The following is an 18,195-nucleotide window of genomic DNA, read 5'->3' as shown; positions in this document are numbered from 1 at the left end:
GAATTACCAAAAGGGAGTGATTCACAATGTAAATGGGAAGGAAGCAAGATGGGGCAGAAGGAACTGCAGACTACAATCCAGATTGACCAAGTTCCAGCCAAGCCAGTGTAGACATCAAGAGTGAAAATCCAGAAAAAAATCCCATTCTCTTTAGCTGCAACCTCCCCATTCCCTGTCCCCCACCCCAGCCCTTGGTAGCCACTAATATAATTTCTGTTCCTATAGATGTACCTTTTCTGAGTATTTCATGTGAATGGGATCATGCACTATGTGACATTTTGTGTCTGGCTTCTTTCACTTAACATGATGTCTTCAAGGTTCATCCACATTGTAGCATTTGTCAGTACTTTCTTCCTCCTTTATGTCTGAATAATCGTCCACAGTATGGCTATAGCACATTTTGTCTCTCCATTCATCAATTAACGGACATTTGTGTTGTTTCCACTTTTTAGTTATTACAAATAATGCTGTGACAGACATTTGTGTAAAAACATTAATCAGTTTTGTATGTATCAGCAAATTCATCTTGGGTGTTCTTTGACTTATATGTATGTTATGTTTCCTGAATTTGAAATCTGCCCTACCATCTTTACCCATTCCTTCATTAATGAATGAATTGACTAAAATCTTTGACACATGTTTATTTTATATTAGTATGACCATTGTGGCTTTCATTTTTTGAGCTTCACTGAAGGCCAGAGATCTTCTCCTGCAGCCTTTTGTTACAACTGGGGCTATGCTCTCTGGATTCCCGTAATTGCTTCCTCCTCTGGCCCCTGTGGGCTGTGGCTAGCCCTAGGGAACCACATCATTCCTGGTGGCTTCCCCTAACCCAGTCCACGCTGTTGAACACGGTCCCTTTACCAAGCACAGTGTGTGTGCCATTTGTTTCCTGGCTGGATCTGACTGATACTGTAGAGTCAGGGAACATTATGGTATGTAGTTCACTCTATCCCCGGCAGATGCATAGCAATGCATAGCAGGACCTCATTAGACCTTAGAATGAATAAATCAAAGGGCACGTTCAGGCACTCAGTTTGCAAGTTCTTAAAGGCTTCTTATGTATCTGCTGCTATGAATTGGCAATGTTGATTGACTGAAGGTTAAGAAATCCCTTTATGGTTGGTGTTTCCGAAAATTGCTTACTGCAAGGAACCACCCTTCACCATATGGCATAGATAAGACCCACAGATGTCCCACTTGTTTTACTGTAGTAAGTCCAGACACAGACCCTCCAAACCCTCATCCTTAGCCTCAGAAGTAATCAGCTAAACTGCTTGTCCCCACTGATCCATCAGAACACAGTGCTTGCTCACCAAACTTTGGTTAAGCTCCCCTCCTTCCCACAAACCCTGGACTTTGGCTCTTCCTCACCAGAGGCAGCAGACAGCCCCTCTCTGAGAACAGGCTAGCCTCAGAATAAAACTTTCTCTGACCCAACATCCAATCTCATGGTCCTTCATCCCACTTCCCCAGTGCCAGAAAGCTCAATTCTTTCTAGCATCCTTTCTATAAAAGAAAAATTTGGCCTAACTCTTGAGATGCTTGAAGACTTTATGCTCAGAGTTCTATCACAATACTCTCCTTGACCCATTTCAATATCTTCCCCTGCTCCCTGTAAGAATCCCTTTGAATAAAGTCTCTCCTTACTAAGTCCGAGTTTGTTTTTTTATTGGACAGAGTGATGGTCTGTGTGCCCAGCCAGACATAATGGTGCAGGAGAGGAAAACTTCCCTGCCCTGTTTGGGGAATTATTTCTAGTAGTTTTAATTATATACATTAGTAGGAATTTTCATCTCTTAGAAATCTTAATTTCTAGTGAAAACTAAAAAGCAAGTGATTATGAACTGTTACATACCAACATTCTGTAGATTGGCAAATTATGAATATACTACCTCATTATTTCTAGAAGCATATATTTTCCACAATTTTCAGTGTGGTACATTTTTTTTACTAACAGACTCCAAAATTCTTTCATTCGAATAGGGAGCCAAAAGCAGGTAAACTCAGAGTTATGTTTGACAATTGATGTTTCATTATATTATCTTTCTTGGAAATAATTTAGATATTCAATGAATATCCATCATTTAACTATTAACTTAGTAGAATTTTAAGATTTCAAGGTACCAAAATATTTTGGAAACTATTTTAAAGTAGAGATGCTTTATAAAATATAATCATTGTTGAAAAGTTCATTTATAAACTTTTAGCTCACATTTATTTAATTCACTTGTTCTTAACAATTATGTTTAGGGCACCTGGGTGGCTCAGTTGGTTAAGCGACTGCCTTCTGCTCAGGTCATGATCCTGGAGTCTCAGGATCGAGTCCTGCATCGGGCTCCCTGCTCAGCAGGGAGTCTGTTTCTCCCTCTGACCCTCCCCCCTCTCATGTGCTCTCTCTCTCTCTCTCAAATAAATAAATAAATAAAATCTTTAAAAAAAAAACCCCAAAACAATTATGTTTAGATTACTTACTGGGGTGGTAGAGCCTGTGACTCTTGATCTCAGGGTTGTGAGTTAGAACCCCATGCTGGGTGTAGAGATTACTTAAATAAATAAAAACTTAAAAAAAAAAAAAACATTAAGCAAAGTTAACCATCATCTTCAGTCATTTTTCTTGGTGACAAATTTCATTATATATATTTATTAGGCAAGTACCCAACATTCTAGGGCTGGAAGCCCTTATAAAAGGCTACGTGCATGTAAGGAAGGGGTTATGCACATTGTGTGTGAGTGTTTTTGGTTTGTATTTGAGCCTGGGAGTTCAGATGCACCTCAAGCTAAAGAAAGTCCAGGCATGTCTGGGCTTGTCTCCTGAGTGTTGGGGCACCAATCTATGTGGGGCTATTTGCATAATGATATGAAGAGTCCCTACAGTATAGAGCTAATTCTAAGGGAGGAAAGAACCACACAACTGTAATATGATCTTGCGGTAGGGGAAAGAAGAGAAGAGTCTGCCCCAGATCTGCCAGCATGGATGTTTTACGTTCTCTGGGTCTTGGGTGATCCCAATGGGGAACAGATGGAATGTGAGGAAACATTAATGGATCAGTTTCCACTAAGGCTGAACGATTTTGCCACCTTCTCTTAGAACCCAATGTTAGGGGAGGTCTCCCTGTCTGATGGCTTTAAGCCATACACGCTTTAAATCCTCAAGGGCTGTGCCTCTGGACATCGATGTCCTCACCAAGGAACTGACAGTACCAGGTGCATCTCTACCCGAATACTTATGCCAACCCCCGAGGGGTAAAGAAATACAGAATATGGGGACACTGGTGTCTTGCATCATACTGAAGGGTGTGGTTGCCCCAGCTGGGGAAATCTGAGCTATGTTTGTTCAAATAGTTTCATTTAGGTCCTAGAGGTGGTGAGGTCTGGGGGGAAATACACATCCGGGTACTGTCTTTGAGTCAGTATCTGGCGAATTTGAAAAAGACGCATTTTTTCTTTCTCAGCTTTCTTTCTGATTTTTCTCATCATCCACAAAAGAGGCATGCCGAGAATGTTAGAATCGGGGTCTCCTGGCTGGCTTGGTTGGTTGGTGGAACGTGTGACTCTTGCCTGCTTTTGAACTGGGATTTTTTTTTTTTTTTTTTTATGGCTTCATCTTCAAACTGAAACACTGGCTCTTTCAGACGGTCTTGAGCCTGTGGGCCCCCGGACTGCACTTATACCATTGCTTATCCGCGGTCTCCACCTTGCCAACTGCACCTCTTGAGACTGGTCTTAGTTCCACGATTGCGTAAGCTAATTCCTTATAGTAAATCTCCTTCTATATTTTTGTGCATCCTATTGATTCTGTTTCTCTGAAGAATCCTTACTAATAAAACCACTCATCTACTTTCTGTCTCTATAAGTTTTTCAGTTATGGACATTTCATATAAATGGAATCAAAATATGTAGCCTTTTGTGTCTGGCCTCTTGCTTTGCATCCTCTTTCCAAGGTTCATTCATATTGTAATATGTGTCCATACTTCCTTCTTCAGCTGCCGAACAATAGTCCATCATATCAGTACCACATTTTGTGTATCCATTCATTTGTTGATGGACATTTGGGTTCTTTCAATTTTGGGGCTATTATGAATAATGGTGTGGTGAACATTTGTGTATAAGCTTTTGTGTGGACCGTATGTTTTTATTTCTCTTGGGTACATACCCAGGGGTGAAATTGCTTCATCATGTGGTAGTTCTGTGTTTAATTTTTGAGGAATGGCTGGGCTGTTTTCCACAGAGGCTGAACCGTTTTAGAATCCTACCAGAATCCCAACAGTTTGACAGTTCCTGCATTAGTCCAGGGTTCTCTGGAGAAACAGAGCCAACAGGAGATACGTATCTGTAAAGAGGTTTAGTATGAGGAACTGGCTCACGAGAGTATGCCCCACGATCTGCCATGTGCACGCCTGAGACTGAAGAGAGCTGTTGGTGTAATTTGAGCCCAAGTCGAAGGCCTGAGAACTAGAAGAGCTTGATGGACATCACAGTCCAAGGGCAGGAGGAGACCAGTGTCCCAGCTCAACGAGGCAGTCAGGAGGGACATGGATCCTCCCTTCCTCTGCTTCTGTTCTATTCAGGCCCTCCACAGGTTGGATGAGGCCCAGCCTCATCAGGGAGGGCAGTGCTCTGTTCTCAGTCTATAGATTCAGATACTAAGCTGTTCCAGAAACACCCTCACAGACACATCCAGACCTTATGCCTAACCAGGCTTGTGGGCATCCCATGATCTGGTCAAGTGGACACCTAAAGTTAACCATCCCAGTTCTAATTTCTATCCATCCTTGCCAGCATTTTTTATTGTCTGTCTTTTTGATTATAGCAATCCTAGGGGGTGTGCGGTGGAATCTCACTGTCGTCTTGATTCACATTTCTCTCACAAGTAATGATGTTGAGTCTTTCTTTTTTCTTTTATTTCACAAATATTTATCCTTTCTCCACTATCATTATTATACTCATTCCCTTGCCAAACCACAGATACTCTAATGTCTAAAGTAAACAAGGCTACCCTCGTCCTAATGGAGAGTCAGCAAAATACCCCCATGTATAGTTTTGTTATTTGTAGACAGTATAGTGAAGGAAAGTACCAGGGGTGCAGAAAGAGAGCATGTGATCGGGGCGCCTGGGTGGCTCAGTTGTTAAGCGTCTGCCTTCCGCTCAGGTCATGATCCCAGGGTCCTGGGATTGAGCCCCACATCAGGCTCCCTGCTCCGTGGGAAGCCTGCTTCTCCCTCTCCCACTCCCCCTGCTTGTGTTCCCTCTCTGGCTGTCTTTCTCTGTCAAATAAATAAAAAAAAACTTAAAAAAAAAAAAAAAGAGAGAATGTGATCTAGTCCTGGGGTGGGGAGGATTGTGTAGAAGGCTCCTGGAATGACCTTTTAAAGCTACAAATTCAATCAGGTTCCTCCTCACTCTGACACCTTCAACGGCTCCCTCTTGCCTGGGCAATAAATCCTTAGTCCCTAGTCTGGTATTCAAAGGTCTGCCTAAGCTGGTTCTAGACTCATTTTCTACTTCACAATACACCCAAGAGTCCCCTCCATTTCTGCCATCATGAGGGTCATGATCCTGACAATGGCCCCTTCCTTTCAAATGGAGTGATACAATTCATTTCTTTTTTTTTTTTTAAGATTTTATTTATTTATTTGAGAGAGAGAATGAGAGAGAGAACATGAGAGGGGGGAGGGTCAGAGAGAGAGGCAGACTCCCTGCTGAGCAGGGAGCCCGACGTGGGACTTGATCCCAGGACTCCAGGATCATGACCTGAGCTGAAGGCAGTCGCTTAACCAACTGAGCCACCCAGGCGCCCAATACAATTCATTTCTGAATGTGGATGACAATCCTTTTGTTCATGAAAACCTCTTGATGGGTCCTGATATATAATCTTTGGTGATTGTTGAGCAATATAACCCTGGATGCCAATAAGGGCAGAACTCAGGTACTCTGCATGGTAGAGTCAGCAGAATTTTGAGACAAGGGATTGAGATCTATGAAGAGAGAGACAAGGGGTGGGGGGAGGAAGAGAGCAGGAGCTAGTGAGAAAATGGAACCCCAAAAGAAATATGTTACAGGCATCATACTCCTGATTTCAAATTATATTACAAAACTATAGTAATCAAAACAATATGATATTGGCATAAAAACAAACACATCAACCAATGGGACAGAATAGAGTCCAGAAATAAACCCATTCATATATGGTCAATAAATTTATGAGAAAGGAGCCAAGAATATGCAATGGAGAAAGGATGGTTGGTTTTGAGAAAACAATAGAATATATATTCTCTATATTCTTTTTCCACTGGGCATGTTTTACTTTTGGAAAATGTTTAAAAGCTGCAAATCCAAAAATCATTGCCAAGACCAGTGTCAAGGAATTTATCCCCTACGTTTTCTTCTAGGAGCTTTATGATTTCAGGTCTTATGTTCAAGTCTTTAATCCATTTGGAGTTGATTTTGTGTATGGTGTGAGATAGGAGTCTGGTTTCATTCTTTTGCATGTGGCTGTCCAGGTTTTTTTAAAAGATTGCTCTGCACGTTCTGCATGGAGCACTGGGTGTTATATGCAAATAATGAATCATGGAACACTACATCAAAAACAAATGATGTAATGTATGGTGATTAATATAATATTAAAAAAATAAAAAAAATAAAGATCACTTTGGCTATATTGGGGTCTTTTATGGTTCCATATAAATCTTAGAATTTTTTTTTCTATTTCTGTGAAAAATGCCATTGGAATTTTAATTGGGATTACATTGAATCTGTAGCTGGCTTTGGGTAATATGGACATTTTAACAATATTAATTCTTCCAATCTATGAGCATGGGATAACTTTCCAATTATTTGAGTCCTCTCATGATCCTTTGTATTTCTGTGGAACTGGTTGTAATATCTCGTCTCACATTTCTGATTTTATTTATTTTAGACTTCTCTCTTTTTTTCCTGGTGAGTCTAGCCAAAGGTTTGTGTACTTTGTTTACTTTTCAAAGAGCTAATTCTTAATTTCATTGATCTTTTCTATTTTGTTTTATGAGTCATTGTTAACTCTTCCACCTGTGGCTACATTTAATAGTGCTGCTATGGGCATGTGTGTACTAAATTTAGAAATTTATATCTAATTGACATCATCTTATATGCCCTGTGGAGATTACTTTGGAAGCTAGGATTTCACAAGTCTACTGCTTAAACTTTTGAAACCCAGAATTTCTTTCTTGATGACATCATCCTTCCACTGAAGCAATTTTCATTACTTGATGTTTTACTAATAAACTTTTTTTTTTTTTGAGAGAGAGAATGAGAGACAGAGAGCACGAGAGGGAAGAGGGCAGAGGGAGAAGCAGACTCCCTGCCGAGCAGAGAGCCCGATGCGGGACTCGATCCAGGGACTCCAGGATCATGACCTGAGCCGAAGGCAGTCGCTTAACCAACTGAGCCACCCAGGCACCCAACTAATAAACTTTTTTAAAGAACAGTTTTACATTTATAGGAAATTTGAGCAGAGAGTATAAACTTCTCATATATTTCCATGCACACAGTTTCTCTATTTTTAATATCTTACATTAGTATAGAACCTTTGCTACAACTCATGAACCAAGCCTGATACATCATTATTTTATTTTATTTTATATTTTTAAAGATTTTATTTATTTATTTGAGAGAGAGAGAGAGCATGAGGGGGGGAGGGTCAGAGGGAGAAGCAGACTCCTCGCTGAGCAAGGAGCCCGATGCGGGACTCGATCCCGGGACTCCAGGATCATGACCTGAGCCGAAGGCAGTCGCTCAATCGACTGAGCCACCCAGGCGCCCTGCAAATCCAACAGGAAGAGCCACACTTGCCCACGGATACTATTTTACTCCACCAGCAGGAGGAAGAAAGTTCTCCTCCCCTGGTAGCGGTGTAGCTGATAGTCACAACTCACCTAATGAGAAGCCACTATACTTCAAACTACCAGTAACTCCAATGGACTCTTCGTTTTTGACAGCCTTCCCGATTTCCCGCTTTCCTCTATAAAAGAGCAGTCCTTTCCTTTGTTTGGCGGACTTGCCTATGGTTTCGCCATAGCTTGTTTGTTGTGGATTGCAGTTTTCTGCTATTCCTGAATAAACCCATTTTTGCTGGTAAAATAACTGGCAGATTTTTTTTTTTTAAAAGATTTTATTTATTTATTTATTTAGAGAAAGAGAGAGTAAGAGAGCAGAAGGACGGGATGCCTGGGTGGCTCAGTCAGTTAAGCGTCTGCCTTCGGCTCAGATCATGATCCCAGTGTCCTGGGATGGAGTCCCACATTGGGCTCCCTGCTCAGAGGGGAGCCTGCTTCTCCCTCTGCCTGCTGCTCCCCCTGCTTGTGCTCACGCTCTCTCTCTGTCAAATAAATTAATAAAATCTTTAAAAAAAAAAAGTTAAAAAAAGTAAATTTGAATCAGGCAGCTCCGAGCCACCCAGCCCCCTCCATGTGCACACCCTCCCAGCTCCTCCATGCCTTCACCAATCCCGAAGTTCTCCTAACCCCATCCTCCTGCGTTTTTAAGGACGCTTCATTACACAGGCGTCAGGTGATGGGAACTGAAAGTTCCAACCCCCTACTCCTTCGTTGTTTCCCCTGGCAACCTGGCCCCAAATCTCAGGTCACCAGGAGGGCTTTCCAAAAGTCACTCATTAACATAACAAAAGACACCTTGATCGCTCTCATCACTTAGGGAATTCCAAGGGTTTTCTGGCACTGGAGCCCCGTGCCAGAAATGAGGGCAAAGACCAAACAGATATTTATTATAAAGCACTATATTACAGAGATACACAAAGAAAAAAACATTTTTATTAGAGAAAGAAAAAAAAAAAAAGAGAAAACACACCCTCCCAACGGATCTGGGCCAAGAGGTGCAATAGTTAGGGGTGTACCCACTGAACCCCAAAAAAGGTCTCATCAGTGTTTGGGGATGGCAGCAGAGGTAGAGTGAGGTTGGTGCAGAGCGTGTCCCCTCGGGCCAACGGTGTCAGGCGCTGGGAGGTGACCACACAGCCTTCATGGAAGTTGAGGCGCAGCAGGCTAATGCTGTGGGCTGCTGGGGAGCAGATGCCCACCGTCAAGGTGGCCCTGGGGGGCATGGTGGCCCCCAGGGAGGACGAGCAGTTGGCCAGTGTCACTTGGATGTGCAGCCTATAGATGCCACTGCGCTGGACACGCAGCTGCCCGTTGTCCAGCTCCGGTCCTTGCACGAAGGAGCGGCCCAGGGCTGGGCCTCCCAGCCAGTGCAGCCTGCAGTCCTGCCGCCATCCTGGAGGCAGAGTGTCAGGGAGGTGGGAGGACGGAGGTTTAGGTGGGAGGACCGTGCTATAGCCCAGATGTCCAAAATTCCTCAGTTGAAACCTAACCCCCAAGGTCACGGTATTGGGTGGGACCTTTGGGAGGGGATGAGATCATGAGGGTGGAGCCCTCTCTCCCCCTGGTCGGCCACGTGAGGACACAGAGAAGAGACGGCCATCTAGAGACCAGGAAGCAGGTTCTCACTAGATACTGAATCTGCTGAGCTTTGATACTGGACTTCCAGCTTCCAGAAACGTGAGAAAGAAATGTGCTGTTACAAGCTACCCCATCTACCGTATTCTGTCCCAGCAGCCAGAGAAGTGCCAGAGAAGAAAAAGAACAGGGTTTCCCTCCATTACAAAATGGAACGAACACAGCATCTGAACCTCTGGGGAGGAGCTGGAAAGGCCTCATGGTGGGGAGGGTTAGAGGGAGGCTGGGAGGGGAACGGCCTCCCCACAGGCCACCAAACAGCTGGCTCTGTCACCACCTCCACCTCTTTGTTCTAAGGCCACCTTCTCAGGGACACCCGTTCCTGAGGACCCCACTGTCCGTGGCAAAACGAACCCCAGCATGCCCCAATCCCCTCCCCTGCTTAATTTTTCTGTAAAACCTATCAGAGGCGGGTTGTACCCTCTGTGGAATGCTGTGTATTTAGTGGGTTCATTTATTTACTGTCTGAGCCTATGGGTACGAGGGAAGCAGAGTTCTCTTCCCTGTTGGGGCACTTAGAACAGTGCCGGGCTCACAGAAGCTGCTCAGTTAAGGTCTGAGGGGTGAATGAAGGAATCTGGCGACCGACGACCAGGATGGGCGGTGTTTTAGTTCTCCCGAGGCAGAAGATAAAGTGTGAGGGACTGAGAAAGAGTAAGGTAGTAGAGAGCCAGAAACACACTGCCCCACCTCGCCTCTCTCTCTCTCCCTCTCTCTTTCTCTCTCTCCCTTTCTCTTGTTCTTTCTCTTTCTGTCTATCTCGATTTCTCTTTCTCTCTCCCTCTCTCTTTCTGCCCCCCACACAAGGACGAGGGGTTACCTGTGTGGTTCAGCTGGAGCTCAGCCATGTCCCGCTGGAAGAAAAGAAGAGAAAACCGGTGGGCACATAAGCATGAAGGTTTTAAGTTCCCCCTAAATGAAGACCTCTCTTTTCTCTGCTCGTCCTCCTACCCACTTCTCAACCCCTTGGACTGAATTGTGACTTTTTAAAAAAGATCTTTTAAAGAGGAAGTAGGTTTAGACTAAATACCCACACCTGCTCTCTCCGCTGCAAAGCCCCCCCGCCTGCGCAGCCCCCAAAGGGGATCCCTGTGGTGGGTTTACAGGGTTTCCAGAAGAGCGGTATGGGTCATCCTGCCCTCGGAGGCTCCGAACCCACCCTCTCCCGGCTTTGTGAAGCCCCCAGCAGCCTCTGAGTCAGCCTGCTGGGGGAACACCAAAGACGAGTCATTTTCCATGCTCACATCGGAAGCCCCTTTCTCAGCTGCAACCTCCCCACCCGGGATCCCCACCCGGGATTTACCTCCTGGGTTCAAGCGACATTCCCTATGCCCCAGCCCAGACATCCAGGGCAGCCATGCCCTATCTGCCTGCTCGGTCTCTGTCTCTGGCCCTATTCTCTTCCCACCTGATCTTCCTGGATGATTTTTCTCCATCTCATTCTGATTTTGTGTGTGTGTGTGTGGTCTTCTGTCTGTCAGTCTGAGCGCGGCTCTGCCTCGATCCCGTTCTCTTCCCGGCAGTTCACCTCCCCTCCGCGCCCCCACAAGGCTCCACCCGGAGGTCCCCAGGCTCCCGTAGCAGGTGGCAGGTTTGCATCTCTCTCCTCCTTCCTTCTGAACTTACCCCAGGTGACTCGAGCTGCGGCTGCTGCGCGAGGCGCTGGGTGCACAGGAAACAGTAGATCGCAACTACCACAACGCCCACCAGAGCGACCCTCTGGATGGACGCCCAGGGCAGGCGGGGCACCGGGCAGCCAGAACCCTCCTCTGCCATCATGGCCCTCAGCCAGCGCTGCATCGGCCCTGCCTCTGCTGGCAGGCTCGGGGCGAGCCACGGAGCCAGGAGAACAGGAAACGTCAGCCCTCACTCAGCTCGGAGGCCTCGGCCTGCCCAAACCTGCCTGGGACCCGCCCCACCCCACTCTGGGGATGTCCGTCCGGCAGAGGGGAGGGATTTGAGCTGTTCACCGAGCAGGGAAATCCCCTCCAGCTTCTGCCCATCCTCAGCTCCCAGCGGGGTGGTGGGCCAGGGATCCAACTGCTGCATTGCGCCCCTCAATCTTCCTATTTGGCTCCTTACCCTCACCTTCCTGGTGTTCATTCATTCATTCATTCATTCATTCAACAAACTTTCACTGAGCAGCCCCTATGGACCAGATGCTGCACTGGGCTTTAGGGGTACAGCAAGCAGGCAGGGATGGCAGGGAGGCTCCCCAAATATCCTTGTGCTTCTCTCCACTTTCCCAGCCTCCCTGGCACGTTGTGGGGCCACGTGACTGACCTGCCCAAGAGAAGGAGAGTAGAAGCAGATGGCTGGTCACTTTGTTGGCCTGCTCTTATAAACCCCCCACAGCACCCTTCAGCTTTCTCTTCCTCTCAGAGGCCCCCTTTTCCTGATGGCCGCAGTGGGTTGAATAGTGTCTCCCCCCGCCCGCCCCAGGTTCATGTCTGCCTAGAACCTCAGTTGGTACGTGACCTCACTTGGTAACTGGGTCTTCGTGGTTGTAATTAGATGAGGTCATACTGGATTCCAGTGGGTCCTAGATCCAATGAATGGCATTTTGTAAGGAAAGGAGAGGACACACAGAGATGTAGAGGGAAGGTGGCCATGTGAAGATGGAGGTGGACATCAGAGGGATTCATCTACAAGCCAGGGAATGCCAAGGATTGTTCGGAACACCAGAAACCGGGAACAGGCAAGGAAGGATTCTTTTTCTTTTCTTTTCTTTTTTTTAAGATTTTAAAATTTATTTTATGAGAGAGAAAGAGTGCACAAGCAGGGGGAGCTGCAGAGGGAGAGGGAGAAGCAGGTTCCCCGCTGAGCTGGGAGCCCGAAGCGATGCAGGGCTCCATCCCAGATCCCAGGACACTGGGATCATGACGTGAGCCGAAGGCAGGCGCTTCGTCAACTGAGCCACCCAGGTGCCTCTGGAAGGATTCTTTCCTAAAGCCTTTGGCGGGAGCGAGGCCCTGTGGACACCTTGATTTCAGACATCTGGTCTCTAGAACTGTGACAGAATAAATTTCTGTTGTTTTAAGCCTCCCCATTTGCGGTGCCACAAGAATCCACTAACAAAGACGGGGCTACAAGCTGTAGAGAGATCACCTGGGCTGGTAGGATTGTGCCAAGGGCCGTCAGTATCAGTGAGATACCGATCTAAGCCTGCATTGGCGCCGCCCGAAAGCTGCTACCCACGCAATTCACAAGTGCACGTGGCTCTGTTCTAGGAAGCTTTACCTGTAGGCACCAGAATTTGAACATTTCCTTCCAAAGTGAGGAGTCACGAAGACCCGACCTGGAGGATGGATAGGGGGGCGGGATAGATTTCAGAGCTTGAGCCAACCACGTTGGCTGATGGGGAGGTGGGAGAGGGGCAAGGAGAAAGAGAGAAGGGAGTCAAACACGTTCAGAATCCTTGGGATGCAGGTGATTGGCATTTGCACCGTGGGACCAACAACTACTGAAGAAATTTCCTTCCTTAAAGCCCTAGGATTATGTCTGGGGGTTGGAGGGAGGCTCCCCAACCTCAAGCTCTCCTGAAAGCGGTGGCATGATCCTAGGAATTTTTTTTTTTTAAAGATTTTATTTATTTGACAGAGAGAGACACAGCGAGAGAGGGAACACAAGCAGGGGGAGTGGGAGAGGGAGAAGCAGGCTTCCCACAGAGCAGGGAGCCCGATGCGGGGCTCGATCCCAGGACCCTGGGATCATGACCTGAGCCGAAGGCAGATGCTTAACGACTGAGCCACCCAGGCGCCCCGATCCTAGGAATTTTTTCCATCCTTCTTTCTTATTGTTTGACACCCCCGCCGGGTTCTAAAGTCTAGCCCCAGCCATTAACCCAACCTCCAGAACCTCCAGTCCCCATTGTGTCATGTTCCCCACAACGGATTTTTTTTTTTAAAGATTTTATTTAATTATTTGACAGAGAGAGCGCGCGAGAGAACACAAGCAGAGGGAGCAGCAGAGGGAAAGGGAGAAGCAGGCTTCCCGAGGAGCACGGAGCCCGATGCGGGGCTCGATCCCAGGACACTGAGATCATGACCTGAGCCAAAGGCAGATGCTTAACCAGCTGAGCCACCCAGGCGCCCCTCCCACAACGGACTTTTGATGGTTTCCTGCAATCCGACTGGTGTCCCTTCCCGATCGATCTCCATCTAGCCACGGTAAAACTAATTGCTACAGCGGGTGTTCAGGTACGAGGAATCTGCAGTCCCCCAACACACCTGGGTTCCAGTCTCCAGAAGGTCACATTTTAGCTTTGAGGTTTTGGGAAACTCATGCCATCATCAGCTTTTAAGGTCAATATTCCCATCCATCACGTGGGCTGTGATGAGGTTCAGAGGAAAGGTATGTGTGTAAGACCACAGCATGGTGCAAGTGCACACAGCAGGTGCTCAATAAAGGCCCACCCTCAATTTTGTTATTTTCACCCACAAAATACTCATTAGAAGAACGCACAAGGGCACGAACGGACAAGGACAATTCATGAAGAAAGGAACTCAAGTGACTTATAAACACAGAAAAAGGGCGTCAACCTCTCTGGGCAATAAATTGCAAATTACATCAATCAGCGGTTGACAGAAAAGCTTAAGAGATGGCCAAACCCACAGTAAATTCCAGCTGGATCAAAGATTTAAGTGTAAAAAGGAAAAAAAGAAACCAGGAAAACACCGAAAGTGTGGTGATTTCATAAAGATTCATCCTGGTGCAGTGATGTGTTAAGCATGTTTAAAAAACCCAAGAAGGTATAAAAGAGAGTGCTGAAATATTTCACATATAAATGAGTAATCGCTCCATTAAGAATAGCAATTTAAAGGAATACCCCCTCCCCCAACACACAGGCAAGATGAGAAACAAGAGTGAAAAAGGAAAGGTTGAGCAGACATTGATGATGATTCCTTTGAAGTATGAAATATAAGTGACGTCTTTAAGAAATGACTAATACTCTCTAGAAAACTCGAAACAGAAAAAGCAGTCGGCTCATAAAAAGAAATGCACATGTGCCTGAAATAGCATCGTATGATACGCTCTCTTTTCATAATAAAAGAATTTGGAAGTTAAAAGGCCATGGAATACACATTTTCATTTCCACCTATGAATTGGTAAAAGATCAAAGCGCTGGGTGATTTGCTGCGTTGCTGGCCTGTGGCTGAGAAGCATCCTCACAACTGGACGAGGGGATGTGAAATGGATCCAACTTTTGCAAGGGTGGGGTGTGGCAAGATGCACCTTCCTTTTCTACCAGCCCTGTACTTCAAGGATTTTATTTTGTAGGCACACTCTCACATCACAAACGCAGATGTTCACACATCAGTCTGATGTGGTGGGATTTGTAGTAACAAAAAGGTAAACAAAACCAACCCAAACACCCAGTCGTTATTGAGGGCTTATGCCTGTGCTAAGTAGAGGTCATTTTTTAAAAACTTTGCACGGTCCCGCAAAACGTGTCGTGCTATGACTTTTATCTTCCATAGCAGATCCACGTAGCAGAGAAGTTGGCGGAGGAGCTGTACCTGAGTTTGATCACACATTTGCATCACATGCCTGGGTTTTCCGCCCCCGCTGCTCTGAAATTACTGGACTGGGACATTAGGGGGGCTCCATCAATCGATCGCTCCCCAGTTCCGCTGGGTGGTGTGGGATGTTTGAGGAAGTTCTGAAACCAGAGCTTCCCCTACCTTCAAGCAAGAGTCTGGCTCCCTCCCCTTGCCAGCTAACTTTCTCTCTCCCTTATTACTCTGCTTCCGACGGCCACCGCCGCAGGGGAGGGAAGGGAGGAGAGGCGCCCCCCCACCCCGGGGGTGGGGGCAATCTGGATGCCGGGAAGTCTGATCACTTTCCTCCTGAGCTTGTCTTTCCCGGAATTGCAGATAGTTGCACTCATTCCATAGGTAGACTTTTCAGATTGTTTCTTTCGCTCAATAATATGCCTTTACATGTCCTCCTCCGCATCTTTTCAGGGTGGAGAGCTCATTTCTTTTTAGCGCTGAATAATATCCCATTGTCTGGATGTCCCGCAGTTTGTCCGTTCACCTACTGAACACTTGCTTCCAGATTTGGGCAATTATGAATAAAACTGCGTGCAGGTTTCTGTGCGGGTGTTAAGTTTTTCACCTCCTTTGGGTAAATGCTAAGGAGTGTGATTGCAGACTCATATAGTAAGAGTATGTTTAGCTTTGCGAGAAACTGCCAAACTGCCCTCCAAAATGATCCCAGGCTTCTTAACATGGTGGCTGGATCCTAAGAAGGCAAAACTGGAAGCTGCTGGTTGCAGGACCTCAGCCTGGAGGTGGCATGGTGTCACTCCACCATATTCTTTGGGTGAAAGCAAATCCGAAGATCAACCCAGATTCAAGGAAATGGGAAGTAGACTGACTCCATGACTTGCTGGGAGAAGTGACACGTATCTGCAGAGATGGGGGGAATGGCTGGGGATCATTTCTGCAGGCAGCCTACCAGAAAGCCAAAGCTCAAGCCTGAGAAACAGGAACTAATGTGGTTTTTAAACATTTCTATTTTTTTCCCAGCTTTATTGAGGTATGATTGACAAATAAAAATTGTATGCATTTGAGGTTGTACGATGTGTTTTTTTTTTTAACACGGATGATTTAATAGATGTTTGCACTGTGAAATGATCACCGCCATCAAATTAATGAACATATCCATCACCTCACAGTTACTATCTTGTTGGATTTTTGTGGTGAAAACACTCAAGATCTATTCCCTGAGCAATTTTTTTTTTAAAGATTGTATTTATCTGAGAGAGAGAAAGAGAGAGCACAAAAGGAGAGGGAGAAGCAGGCTCCCCGCTGAGCAGAGAGCCTGACACGGGGCTCAGTCCCAGGACCCTGAGATCTGGATCTGAGCTGAAGGCAGATGCTTAACCACTTAACCCACTGAGCCACCCAGGTGTCCTCCTTAGCAAATGATAAGTATACAACCCAGTGCTACTCATTATTTCCATCATTCTGCACACTAGATCCCCCAGAACTTAGCTGGCAGCCACTGGTCCACTTTTTAGTTGTATGAGTGGGGACTTTTTAAATTCCACACATAAGTGAGACCATACAGTGATTGTCTTTCTGCATCTGGCTTACTTCACTTAGCATAACGTCCTCTGGGTTCATCCACCTTGCCCTGAGAAACGAATGTGGTTTTAACTAACAACTTGACCAAGTCTCACGTTCAGTGTTCTGGGTCTGTGAAAAGCTAGACTGCCTACCCCCAGGTTCCTTGAAAAATCTGAACAGATGACTACCTGTTGTACCATATGTGTGATCAAGATATGATCAGCAGCAGACCTGTGACATGGGAGGGTCACCCTCTTGCGCTGAAGATCGTTTTCAGTGGCAAGGAAATGGAAAGTTGACCAACAGCGATTACTTTTGTTCAGAAAAGTACTTTCCTCTGAAAATAAGACATTTGGAACTGAGTGTTTGCTGACATGGTTTAGCTGCTCAGCGAAGCCATCTTTACTGGACCCAGGCTCTGCCTTTTCATTTTTGCCACCATCAGTGTGAAGGTTTATTTTTACTGGAGGTATAATTTCTACCCAATAAAATTCATCCATTTCAAGTGACAGTGTGCTGAGTTTTATCAAATGCATAAGGTCATATAATAATACCACGGTCGAGATCTAGAACATTTCTGTTGCCCTAGAAAGTTACCCCGTGACCCTTCTATAGTTGCTCTTCCCAATCTATCCCTAGGCAACCACCAACCTGCTTTCTGCCACTCTGGTTTTGCTTTTTCTACAATTTCATATAAATAGAATCATGTATTATGTAATCTTTCTGTGCTTGACATATTCCTCTTAGCATAATGTTTTTGATTCATTCATAATGTTATGTGTATCAATATTCTGTGCCCGTTTATTGCTGAGTAGTATTCCATTTATTTGTGCATTCATCAGCTGATGGGCATTTCTGCTGTTTTCAGTTTGGGGCTATGATGGATAACAATGCTACAAGCATTGTGTGTGGGTCTTCATGTGGGCATGTTATCATTTCTCTTGGGTAAATTCATAGGAGTGGGACTGCAGGTCGTATGCTAGGAGTATGTTCAACGTCGTAAGGAATTGCTGACCGTTTACCCAAGTGGCCATCCCATGTTGAGTTCCAGTGGCTCCATATCCTCAACAATACTTGGTCTGGGTAGTCATGTTAGTTTAAGCCATTCTAGCGATAATTTGCTGTCATTTAAATTTGCACTTCCCTGTGCTCGCTTTGGCAGCACATATACTAAAATTGAAATGATACAGAGAAGATTAGCATGCCCCTGCACAGGGATGACACACAAATTTGCAAAGCATTCCATATTTATGAATAAATAAATAAATAGACAAATAAATGAATGTGATGACTAGTGATATTAAGCGTCTTTTCTTTCTTTTTTTTTAACATTCACAATAGAAGTTTACTACATATCAAACATTTTAATGTCCTTAATGAAAAAGGCAAATACGAATCTAAAAATATAAACAAAAGTCTTGGAAAGTTTATTTCATACAAATGACAAAGAATATATTAAAAATTAAGATAGAATAGAAGTAAAGTACCATTAGGCGTATCAAATTGGCAAATGTAAAGAATTATGGTAATACCCATTTTAAGGATTGGGCTTCTTGAAAATTCTTAGCACAACTTTTCCATTTGACAATTTGAAAATGAATATCAAAAGT

At 45.3% G+C, this 18,195-nt stretch overlaps 1 protein-coding gene and 1 non-coding gene across 2 annotated transcripts; one reads left to right on the top strand and one right to left on the bottom strand.

Annotated features, from left to right (window-relative positions):
- Positions 1–8,878: 8,878 nt before the first annotated feature.
- On the bottom strand, positions 8,879–11,285 carry CD70 (CD70 molecule). Its single transcript, XM_045870378.1, has 3 exons — positions 11,136–11,285; positions 10,330–10,363; positions 8,879–9,267 (listed from the first exon to the last, which is right to left on the bottom strand). Exons 1-3 carry the CDS (start codon positions 11,283–11,285, stop codon positions 8,879–8,881), a joined length of 573 nt encoding a protein of 190 aa, XP_045726334.1.
- Positions 11,286–17,731: 6,446 nt separating this feature from the next.
- Positions 17,732–17,837, top strand: LOC123840627 (U6 spliceosomal RNA). Its single transcript, XR_006790029.1, has one exon. It is a non-coding gene; the product is annotated as a U6 spliceosomal RNA (small nuclear RNA).
- Positions 17,838–18,195: the final 358 nt, after the last annotated feature.

Source organism: Mirounga angustirostris, unplaced genomic scaffold (genome assembly GCF_029215605.1).
Source record: "Mirounga angustirostris isolate CCGP_5_RB_7025 unplaced genomic scaffold, mMirAng1.0.hap1 SCAF_1, whole genome shotgun sequence".
Classification (NCBI taxonomy): domain Eukaryota; kingdom Metazoa; phylum Chordata; class Mammalia; order Carnivora; family Phocidae; genus Mirounga; species Mirounga angustirostris.
This window is presented reverse-complemented; position numbering and strand designations above follow the sequence as displayed.